The 12329-nt window shown below is 34.9% G+C and overlaps 2 protein-coding genes across 2 annotated transcripts; both read left to right on the forward strand.

Moving 5' to 3' along the window:
• The first annotated feature begins 2699 nt into the window (after window positions 1–2699).
• On the forward strand, window positions 2700–5507 carry LOC306876057 (T-cell surface antigen CD2-like). The gene is made up of 5 exons (XM_079426955.1): window positions 2700–2831; window positions 3315–3602; window positions 3747–3995; window positions 4490–4636; window positions 4875–5507. Exons 1-5 carry the CDS (start codon window positions 2777–2779, stop codon window positions 4967–4969), a joined length of 834 nt encoding a protein of 277 aa, XP_079283081.1. The 5' UTR covers window positions 2700–2776; the 3' UTR covers window positions 4970–5507.
• Window positions 5508–5867: 360 nt separating this feature from the next.
• Window positions 5868–8366, forward strand: LOC306876095 (T-cell surface antigen CD2-like). Its single transcript, XM_079427013.1, has 6 exons — window positions 5868–5982; window positions 6429–6716; window positions 6860–7108; window positions 7218–7292; window positions 7605–7748; window positions 8001–8366. Exons 1-6 carry the CDS (start codon window positions 5925–5927, stop codon window positions 8159–8161), a joined length of 975 nt encoding a protein of 324 aa, XP_079283139.1. The 5' UTR covers window positions 5868–5924; the 3' UTR covers window positions 8162–8366.
• The last annotated feature ends 3963 nt before the right edge of the window (window positions 8367–12329 follow it).

Here is a 12329-nt window from a genome sequence, read left to right on the forward strand (position 1 = left end):
AAAGAAATGAAAGTATTATAAAATATTTATAAATTTGTAAATAAATAAACAAACAAAACACATGTATTATTATATTAATATAATATAATATACAGTGCACAGCATGAGTACACCCCCTCTAAAACTTAACAAATTCAACAATTACTCTTTACTTAAATGACATTTTAGCGTTCTTTTGAGATTTAATGTTTCAACGAGCCTGCTTGATCAATTACCAAAGAAGAATGTCAAAATTTTTAAAGATTTTCTGAAAATGTTGTGTTGCAAAAATGAGTACACCCTCCTGAAAATGACTAAATAAAAAGAAAATGTGTATAAAGCTATTGTTGATCAACAGGTAAGTATATTGAACCAAAACTAATTTCCTGACAATTAAAAGTGTTATATAGCCCACTGAATCATACTCAGACGTAATGCTGGCAGCAGTGGAACCACTTTGGAGAGAACTGCCAGGTGACTTGTTTCTTAGCATAAAAGAGGACAATATTACAAGAGGAATACCAAATGATTGTTTTAAGTGTGAAAATATAGCAGACCACCGACATTCAAAAACAATGGACTCAAGGCAAACAAGGCTCCTGAAATAATCAGGTCTTCACTTTGTTTTCATTTAGTGATGAGTGAATTTTTGCTAGAAAAAGAGGTAGGAGAAATAACATGCAAGTGTCTCAGAGCCAGCAAAAGCTATGAAAAGAGTGACACTTTATCACACAGAGTATGATGCAGTCAGCAGGAGTGACATGCATGGTTGTTGTCACCACTAGAATTACCTACTGTAGCCAAAGCAAAATAAACTAATTTAACCTCTTCCAAGGCCCATATTTACAAAATAGAGACTTCTGGGAATCCATACTCTGGTCTCAAGAGACCAAGTCAAACGTTTCGGATCCAAAAGCATCCAAAATGTTCTGGTGTTGCTAGATGAGGAGTACAGTGAGAAGTGCTTGGTACCCACAGTGATGTTAAGTGGTAGTAAATCTCTTACATAGGGATGAATGAGTGCTGAAGGTGTGAGGGAGTTGTCCTTTATCAACACTGTCATGAATACAAAAACTTGAAACAGAAGATGCTACCCTCTCCTCATTTCCTGCATTGTTGGGCATTTTTTCAGCATGACAATGAAGATTTTCATTCTCCCAAGGTGACAATCCTTCAGTGGACATGAATTTCACTCAGTCTTAACACTCTTGTGCAGTTGTGGGGGATTCTGTAGAGACGAGCTGAACAAAACTCCCTATTAAAGACCAGAGCGTTTAAGGAGGTTGTCCTCCAGGAGTTAAACAGGACAGATGTGAAAATTTGTCATGAACTTGTACACTCAGTGCCAAGAAGGGTCAGAGCGGTATTAAAGTTCTGGAGGAATACTACTAGAATATTATACATTTGCTGAATTAAATCTAGGGTGTACTCATTTCTGCAATCTTTCATTTAAACAAAATTGGTTAATTTACTTAACTTACAGAAAATATTGGCATATATTTTGTTGTTTTTATTAAGTATATGTATAATGCATTTAAATTTGACCATCTTTCCATGAATTATATTAGTGATCATAAAGAAAATTAATATTTCATATTTATTCAGAGGGGGTGTACTCATTTATGCTGTGCACTGTATTATATTTATTATTATTATTACATTTATTTATTATACACATAATTTGTCAGAACATTCTGTTTGTTGACAGTGATTCGAAAATAATATATTTATTTACAAACCATATTATTATAAAATAGTTCGAAATTTGTAAACAAACAAACAAACAAACAAAACCTGCAATACTCGTTTTATTCATTTATTTCTTTTTATTTTCTTTTCTTTTTTGTGGACTTTCTCTTGGGGCACCCGACTGGTCATGGATACATGTGCCCTGTCTATTTGATCTGTTAGTGACATGTGTGTACAGGAAGGATATACCCTATGTAGCGTTATCCACATTCAACCTTGGGATTGCATAATAGATTAGCATTTTGCCTTTTTATTTCTATCTTCATATTTCCTCCAGATGGTAGCATTGCATCAAAGAATGACAGCATGTCATGTTCAGCTGCACTGATCTCAGAAACCTAATTGTGCGTGCTACATTAATTTGATACAAATAACCTGCCCAGAAATGTATTGCAAAACAAATATATTTGGACTATGACAATATGTTATGTTTCCTACATTTTAAAGGGATACAAATGAATTAGCTGCATTCAGTAAAGTGTACATATCAAGGAATAAAATACATAATAAAGTAAAACATAAACATACTTTCCACCATTGTTATATTAAAATTATTTATTTAATATTTAAAATCATGGCATGGAATCTACTACATTTAACAAAACTTTTTCTCTTTCTCTTTTAGATGCCTTATAAATGAAGAGAACATTTATTTTCCATTTATATTTTAGTTTTCTCTCAGCATACAATTAATAATATATATATATATATATGCGTATTATATAATCACATCTGAATACGTTGCTAACCTAAATCTGTCCATAAAACCAGAGGATAATTATAGGTGAATAAAACTGGTGTAGAAGCCCCTTGCCCTTGTTGTAAGCCTAAATTTGACATTAACTGTAAACCTCTCAAATATTTCAGATTTGATTGGTTGGATGAAATGTTGTTCCAGGATCAACAAGGATGTTGATTCAGGAACATGTTTTGCTTTGTAAAATCATGTTCTTTCACCCCCACACACTCCCAGAGATGCACATTCAGGAACTTACACCACTTTGAACTTGTCATCTTAAAACAGAACAACGCAGAGACCCGAGTGAAAATGCTGCTAAACTTGACATTAATTCTGTTCAATTTAATCTTCATGTTCCCCCCTGGTAAGTTGTTGTTAAGTTAGCCTATATGTTTTCTGCAATGCCACTTGATTACAGACAAATTTTCATCTTAGTGAGTTATAAGTACACCAAATAGAAATTCTTCTGCGTGGTTTTTGCCTTTAGATTGAATTTTAGTTGAATTGATCATTCTTCAAAGTTGTGGAACGGAAACATAAACCTGTTTTCTACATTTGACAGATTGTTTTTAAACAATTTTGTTTGCTTTCAAGTAAAATTCATTCACATTTAATATAATTTCATATGAATAATTTAGTTATATGTTTCTCATGTAAGATTGAAAACTTTGGGTAAAATGATTTTTAACATATCACAATCTTTTTCCCATGAATGTGTTTAATCTCAAGTCAGCAATATATACAGGTCAAGGTTGTGCTTGATACGCAACACTGGAGGACTTGTTGGTATTACTGATACTTTGGGTCCACGTTTTGCTGAACTTTTCAATTCCACTTTATTTTTTAGGTAAATTTGTCTCTTCATGTATCTACAAAGCTGTGGGTGATAAAGTTGTGATTTCATTTGATGGTGCAACATTACAAGAGGACAATGAAGTGAGATGGACACATAATAAAAAGAGAGTTTATTTTAAAAAAGGCTTAGAAGTTAGGGTCAACAAGCTCAACGTTGACCAATATGGATCCCTGATACTGGAGAACGTACAGAAAGACGAATCAGGGGAGTACAAGGGAATCATCTATGATGCAGAAGGAAAGTTAATAAAGGAAACCGTACAACAGCTCTGTGTGCTGGGTACGTATTAGCTTGTGTTCTTCTACTAATCAAACCTGCATTCTGGTCAAATCTTATTTCTCTCATCTCTGTTTGCCCCACAAAGTCATGCAAGACCAAGTGTGTGTTCAGCGTTAAGACTTGCTGTTGTTGTGTGCATTTCAGAGCCAGTGTCTGAACCTACAGTCATGGTTGAGTGTGTAGAAAAAGGAGTAAATCTGACTTGTAGTGCAGTGATCAACGGTGAGGTGGTTGTGTCCTGGATGAAAAATGGCATGAAGGCTAATGTGCCACATCCTGTTTTACACATCAGTTCATCTGAGCTCAAATCTGGAGATAATTTCTCATGCACAGTCAGCAACCAGATAAGCCAGAAGTCAGCAAAAAGCATTGAGCCAGTTTGCTCTGATACAGGTCCAGTATATCAAAATCATTTGACATATATATTGAATGACAACACTGGTTTCTGTTAAACTCATTTTTAAATGTCCAGGTTTAAAGGTTTGCATGCAGCAAATGCCAATAAAGACAATGAAATAGAAGTGAACAGCAACAGTGGAAATGAAAATACAAATGGTTTTTGTCTATTTCCCTCACAAAGTTCCTTATGACCATGTTTCCACCACAAAATAGCCACTGAGAAATTTCAGTCATCAAGTTCCTTTTATTAACCTTAAATGTTTGTCAAATTAAATGACATACACATATTACACAAAATTCCATCATCGTTGTTCAAATATTTTTGTGCAAAAGTGATCATATACGATATTACACAGTACTTTTTCTGATCTGTGAAATATTTTTTAATAACGTTGCTAAACCATATAAATTTGGCATTTTATAAAATGATAAATGCTGATCATGATATTGTTGATAATTCACTTTGTTTGGATTTCATCCTTCCTTAGATGTGTATGAGAAGACATTTCTAGGCTTGGATTTATGGTGGATGCTGGTGATCCTGACAGGGGGAGGAAGTTTCTTCCTCATACTCTTCATCCTCTGCTTAATCTGTGTCTGCCGCTGCTGCAGACAAAACAAGAGGAAAGCAAAACGTATGTTTTCAGTAAACTATGTTCAAATGCATTTGTAAAATACTGTTTTTGCATTCACTCTTGGAAGAGATTAGAAAATTTTTAGGTGTGACTGAGATAATCATGTGGGTGTTTCTCAGTGACATTAAAATAGAGGAAGCAAAACTGCAATACCTTAATATTGTCAAATTGTTCATTTTCAACAACCAATCATTCAAAATAATTTACATTCCACTGTATCTTTCTTTCTTTTGTTCAGGGGAAGAACAGCATCAGCTTTTCTCTTTAATGCCATATTACCTAAATCAGCCTGATGACCAGCAAAAGCCAGAATCTTCTTTTGGCTTATTATAAATAGGCTAAACTAACCCTAACTTTAACAGAAAACCTTCTGCATTTTTACAGTAAAAAAAAAAAAAAAAAAAAATCTCATTGGATTGTCTCCTGGCGCCCCCTACTGGTCATGGACTTGTTTGCACGCTGCATAAACCATTAACCCTGCTAGATTTTCCCATGCTTCACATTGACCTGTACATTTGATTTGCTATCTGTTAGTAATAAGTACCGGTGGATATGGCAACATACAGAGAGACTTACACTAAACCTAAGAATTACATGATTTCTTTGCATTTGCCTCTCTTCACATCTCCTCCATATGGCAGCATTGCTCTGAGAAAGTGATAGCACATCATGTTCTATCACTGAACTAATATTGGAAACCTTTTTATGTGTGACAAAATGAATTTGAGAGTATTAACCTGGTCAGAAAATTCAGAGTAAACGTAATTTTCAAAGTCTTTTTATATCAAAAGATTGTGTAATGATTGTGATCTGTTGCAAAATAAATACATAGACTGGCCATATTTGTGTTACCAGTTTGTGTTAATATGTTAAATATACCTATCTATGGTCCATCCAATCCTTTCTTTGTGCTTCATGGACCTTTCTCGACCCCATAACCTTCTCTCTCCTATTTTGCATCCTGTCCTCTCTACACTGTCCTATCAAATTAAAGGCAAAAAAGCTCAAATTATTATAAAAATTAAAAAATAAACCGTTTTAAGTTTTTAAAAGGTTTGATTTAACTGATATTTAAAAACATGGCAATCTTTATAATAATCTAATTACTTTTAATTCAATAATAAATTGCTATAAATGGAATCTATCCAAAACTTTGAATTGTACTGAATTACTGGCAGTGTATTGACACTCACCCCCACACACTCCCAGAGACGCAAATACAGGAAACTGTACCACTGTGAGCTTGACATCTTAAAACAGAACAACTCTCTCAGAAATCTGCGTGACAATGCTGCAAAACATGACAGTAACTCTCCTCATCAATTTAATCTTCATGTTCTCCACTGGTAGGTTATTATTATCTTTCTATTTTCTTAAATGTCACTTGCCAGATATTCTTCTTAAGTCAATTATCGGTAAATCACATAAGAAATCTTTTGCATGGTTTTTGTTCAAATTTGACTTTTATTTATCAGTCATCAAAGATGTGTAACAGAAACTTTTTCCTGATTTTATGGAAAGTTTTGTTGTTGTTTTTTTGTTTGCTTGCAATCAAATTGCTTTGCATTTCACATGGTTTCATCTGAACCATTTATTTTCTCTCGTGTAAGATTGATTCCTTTGAGTAAAACCATTTTAATATATCAGTCTTTTTCTCACGATTGTGTTAAATCAAATCAGCATATATAGGTCAAGGCGACTGTGTGCTTGATACAGACGAAACACACCGCAACATTTTCACACTGTATTACTGATACTTTTGCTTAATTTTTGTTTTCACATTATTTTTTAGGTAAATTTGTCTCTTCATGTATCTACAAAGCTGTGGGTGATAAATTTGTGATTTCATTTGATGGTGCAACATTACAAGAGGACAATGAAGTGAGATGGACACATAATAAAAAGAGAGTTTATTTTAAAAAAGGCTTAGACGTTAGGGTAAACAAGCTCAACATTGACCAATATGGATCCCTGATACTGGAGAACGTACAGAAAGACGAATCAGGGGAGTACAAGGGAATCATCTATGATGCAGAAGGAAAGTTAATAAAGGAAACCGTACAACAGCTCTGTGTGCTGGGTACGTATTAGCTTGTGTTCTTCTACTATTCAAACCTGCATTCTGGTCAAATCTTATTTCTCTCATCTCTGTTTGCCCCACAAAGTCATGCAAGACCAAGTGTGTTTCTGCAATAAGACTTGCTATTGTTGTGTGCATTTCAGAGCCAGTGTCTGAACCTACAGTCATGGTTGAGTGTGTAGAAAAAGGAGTAAATCTGACTTGTAGTGCAGTGATCAACGGTGAGGTGGTTGTGTCCTGGATGAAAAATGGCATGAAGGCTAATGTGCCACATGCTGTTTTACACATCAGTTCATCTGAGCTCAAATCTGGAGACAATTTCTCATGCACAGTCAGCAACCAGATAAGCCAGAAGTCAGCAAAAGACGTTAAGCCAGTTTGCTCTGACACAGGTCCAGTATATAAAAATCATTTGACATATATAATCTCATGCATGACAACATCGGTTTCTATGAAAAACGTGGACTCTTTAAAAAAAAAAGTTTTATAACCCATTTAAAGGTCTACATGCAACAACTGCCAATGGCTACAAAGAAAAAGAAGTGAACAGCAAGAGTGGAAATGAAAACAAAAAAGGTAATTATTTGTTTCTCTAGATCATATTTCCTAGTGTGGAGTTGCCACGGAGGAATTTCTGTCCTGAAGCTCCTTTTATTAACCTTGAGTGTCTGACATATAAAATGAAATTACAAAGATCTTCTTACTGTACGTTATCCATTTGTGTTATACTGTCGTTCATGCTGAAAGCGAAATCAGTTTGATGCAAATTATGAATAACGGTGATGACAATGTCAAGAATTTTCTCATCATTTGGCATTTGATAAAATTATAAATGCTGATCATGATATTGTTGATAATTCACTTTGTTTGGATTTTATCCTTCCTTAGATGTGTATGAGAAGAAATTTCTTGGCTTGGAATTGTGGTTGATGCTGGTGATCCTGACAGGGGGAGGAAGTTTCCTCATACTCTTCATCATCTGCCTTGTCTGTGTCTGCCGCTGCTACAGACGAAACAAGAGGAAGGCAAAAGGTATGTTTCCAGTTAACTTTATTCAGAAACGTATTGTTTTTGTATTCAGACTTAGAACAGATGAGAACATCTATTAGGTGTGATTGAGGTAATAATATCATTCAGTGTGGGTATGTTTCACAATGACACAAATACAGGAGCAAAAATGCCAAATAGAATGAAATATTATCTGAAAATTCTTAAAATTCTCACCAATTCTCTATCATTCAAAACCAGTGATTTCACATTTTCCTGTATCTCTCTGTTGGGCAGAGGAAGAAGAGTACCGGCTTACATCTCTAATGCCAGATCACACAGATCCACCTGATGTGCAGTATATGCAGCAAACAACATCGGAGAGGTCTTCTAAAAGTCAGCGTCCTCTTCCAACCTTACCCAGCCCCCAAGGTTCTCCTTGTGTTGGACCCCCATAAAAGAACAACCTGGCCTTCCAGAGACATTGAGACCGATACCAAGACCAATGCTGAATAGAATAGACTATTGTTTATATATAGAATTGATAATATATGCTATTGGTCACAAAAATTAAGTAATAATTTAATAATAAAAATAATAAATACAAATGTATTTTTTGAGTCTCTTAAGCTCACCAACACGGTGCACCAACAAATGTATCACAAAAAATATTAAGCAGCAAAAACTGTTTTCCACATTGATAATTGATCATAATGAACAGCAAATCAGTATATTAGAATGATTTCTGAAGGATCATGTGACACTGAAGACAGGAGTAATGATGCTGAAACTTCAGCTTTGCATCACAGAAATAATTTACACTTAAAATATATGAATATATTATAATAATAATAATATTACTGTCTTTACTGTATTGGATGAACATAAAATTTGACTTATTTCAAAAACATAAAAAAAACTGCATACTCTTGAATGGTTGTGTATGTTAAAAAAAGAGAGCGAGAGAGAAAAAAAGATTTGGACGCATTTGCTGATTTGTTTTTTTGTTGTTGTTTTTTAAGTTTCATTACTTTCAACAATTTATAATAATTGTAAAGTCATCATTGAAGCCTGATCAAAAGAAAGCCCGATATTAAAATGTCAGTTTGGTATTGTATGTTTGAGTTTGTATGAATTTTTTACCTCCTATATTATTCTAAACAAACATGTCTAGAACTTCAACTTAAGTTGAATAATTCCATTGTAAATAGTAATCATTCCACTGAATCTAGGTCACTTCCGTCGGGTATATGCAGTTCTACGTGACATTTTGTAAGTGTGCTCTGCGAGACCACCTTTGTACATGCAAGCACAACAGACTTGAACTTGCTCTTTTCCTGTTTTAACTGATGTTACTGAATTGTGGTTGCAAGACGTGCTCCAAATAAAAAATTAAAAACAATACATATTGTTTCTCACACAGTCACTCAGTCCATTAGTAACATGCCACCTTACTTACTACACACTTTCTCTTCAAAAGCCTCAAGAAACATACAGCTGAACACATTTAATTTTAAGTTATTTAAAAGGTACATTTTATATTCATGAAAAGATTTGAGTCTCACTTTATGAAAATTTTGAACTTAAGTCTCTCATTGTGACTCAATAAGTCAACGTTTAAAATTGAACCACAGCATGAGCTGCACTGAGGTTTCACATGTGGTGAATAGAAACGCGATTCTGACATTTGGTTTAGATGTGTGAATATGTTGGTATTTATGCTTGCTTCTGCCTACCTCCGTGGGAATGTTTGAATTTTTCATCTTGAGCTCCAGATGAGAAATTCAGCAGTCGCAAGTTTAACTTGGTTATGCTCTTCTGAAGAGTAAATAGAACATGTTGGTATCACATTTCCAAATAAGTAAAGTTATCTTATTAATATCCAATTTGATGAGTGTTTTGTATGTTTCTTGTTTGCCTTGAAGATTAAACTTTTAAAAACTATATAACTAATAATAATAGTGTAGCTATGAACAGATAGTTGACCACACTTGAGTTTCCGAGTTAAAAACACAAGTTGGTTGACCTGTTTTCATTTAGATTTCCTCGCTCTTGATGTCTGAAGTGAATCTCACAAATGTGACCTCTCAATCTAGCGCCCAATCTAGTTGTATTCAAAAACAAAAACACCAATTATATATTTTCATCTCAGGGCACAAACCAATAAAGAGTAAACTAATTAACTAATTAAAAATGGGTATATGTGCTCTGCTTTAGAGATCAGAGCATGTGGTTAAACTGTCTTTGTTGCAGTTTGTGGAAGGTTTTTACATACCCGTTTAACAAAGACAGGATGTGAAGAGATTGTGAAGGATGGCCTGTATATTCTATAGAAAGCAGATATTTATGGAACCACTTGTTCTGCAAGTGTGGAAATAACTTGAAACTTCTAGTTTTATATATACTTCAACACACATCTGAAGCCAAAGTGTCCTATACTTGTCTGTGTTTCTCTCTGCGTCTCTTTCACAGCTCAATATGCTTACAATTCTTTAGTATCGAGCACCTTCTGCAGGAGACTCCATATTATGACTATCACGGCTATTCAGGGGACAGGAATGCAGGAGATTCTACAATGGTGAACTTTAATCGAAAACGCAGGAGCAAAGGACAAAGCCTAAATACAACAGTGACTAAACAGTGAACGAAACCTAAATACAACAGTGACTAAACAAAGAAAGAAACTCAGGGACTGAGAAATAGGAAACACTGATGAGACTAATGGATAAACACACCTGACACAAATGAGACACTAATGATTACCATGTGAACTAAGGAGTGGCTGGAACCAGAACAAAAGGACACAGGAACCAATGGACATAACACAGAGTCCAAAACAGAACATAAACGTGACAATGGGCAGGGCTGTCCAAACTCAGTCCTGGAGGGCCGGTGTCCTGCAGAGTTTAGCCCCAACTTGCCTCAACACACCTGCATGGAAGCTTCTAGTATGCCTAGTAACAGCTTGATTAGCTGCTTCAGGTGTGTTTAATTAGGGTTGGAGCTAAACTCTGCAGGACACCGGCCCTCCACGGCCGAGTTTGGACAGCCCTGCATTACATGATTTGACTGAGAGCAAGGGGGACCCCTGGTGGTTCGGGGCCCTAAGCAACTAACATACTTTAGGTATAGGGAGGCATTAAACAAAATGACAGGTAGCATTATATTTACTTCAAGCAAGTCATTCAGTGTGTCCACACCTCGTTTATATTTTTGTGGGTTTTTGAGTGTTGATTATTATATCTAAAAACAAATAGCAATTAATTGTTACCTTTCATATCATAGAAAGGTGCAAGTAATAGGGCTCCCTAGGTTTACAACATTCGCTGAGTTAGAATTTGTATTAGCTGAAACTGAATATATTACATTTTATGTTTATTCTACATAATATTTGAATGTTAATTATATATGTATAAGGATTTGAAATGTCTTTTTAATCATAATATTTATATGAAAAAAAATTCGAACTGAGAATATTTTTAAATGTAATTTATTCCTGTGATGAAGCTGAATTTTCAGCATTACTCCAGTCTTCAGTGTCACATGATCCTTCAGAAATCATTCTAATATGATGCTTAAGAAGACTTTATTATTTATTATTAACATTATTAATTTATTATTATAATTATTAATGTATCATTTATTATGACTTATTATTGAGGTTGGACACAGTTGTACTGCTTAATATTTTTGTGCAAACCTTGGCTTGATAATTTTCAAGAATTCCAGCTAGGGTAGTTTACTGTAGTTTACTAGCTAGGCTACTTAAATTATGAGTTTATGAGCAACACCAGACACATTCTCCCGCTCAACCTCTACTTCCAAGAAACACATAGATAATCAGCACTAGAGGGAGCTTTTGGTCAATCTATATTTGACTCACAAAATTTAAGACTGCATTTGATATAGACATTACAATACTTTCTCTATCGCTCTTCTTTCCTCAACATCATTACATCAGTATATCGCTTTCAATGTGAAATAACAGCAGGTTAACATAACTCTACTCTGTCTATCCTGTTACGTACTGACAGGAATGACATGTCTGAATGCAGGGAGTTGATTGGTATTTAGGTTTGAAATGAGTACAATGTGGTCAATTTCCTAAATGAGTGAGATTATTATATAGATCAAACTCAGTACTGGTGCGAACATTATGAGTTTGATTGTCAGCCCACTGTCATTAGTCACTGTCACAGTAGTATTATTGTTTGCATATGGTAATCTGGGTTGTGCTGGTGTGGTAAATCCAGCACATAGCTAGCTGGTCTTTTGTTATGTAGGCATGTCTGAAGGGTGTGCCATGTTTATTCTGAAAGCATTAATACTGGGAGGAGCTGATCTCAATGAAGGTCTGTAGGACTGAAAAAGGAGTATGATTGTACCTTAACGAATTTTGGCTTTATGGTCATGCTGTGCGTGCGTGTGCGTGTGTCGCAGTAGGTCACTGCAGTCTGACTGAGGTCCTGAGCCAACAACCATATGCTCTGCATCAACAAGTAAAAATAGTAGCACATACAACGACTTGAACACAAGCGTTACTCACTGTGGCTTATCAAAAGATACATTGACCTTAAAAGTACACTGAGCCTTAATCCATGCTCACCTCATCACCTGACCTCTCAA

Source organism: Barbus barbus (assembly GCF_936440315.1).
Source record: "Barbus barbus genome assembly, chromosome: 10".
NCBI classification, from domain to species: Eukaryota; Metazoa; Chordata; class Actinopteri; order Cypriniformes; family Cyprinidae; genus Barbus; species Barbus barbus.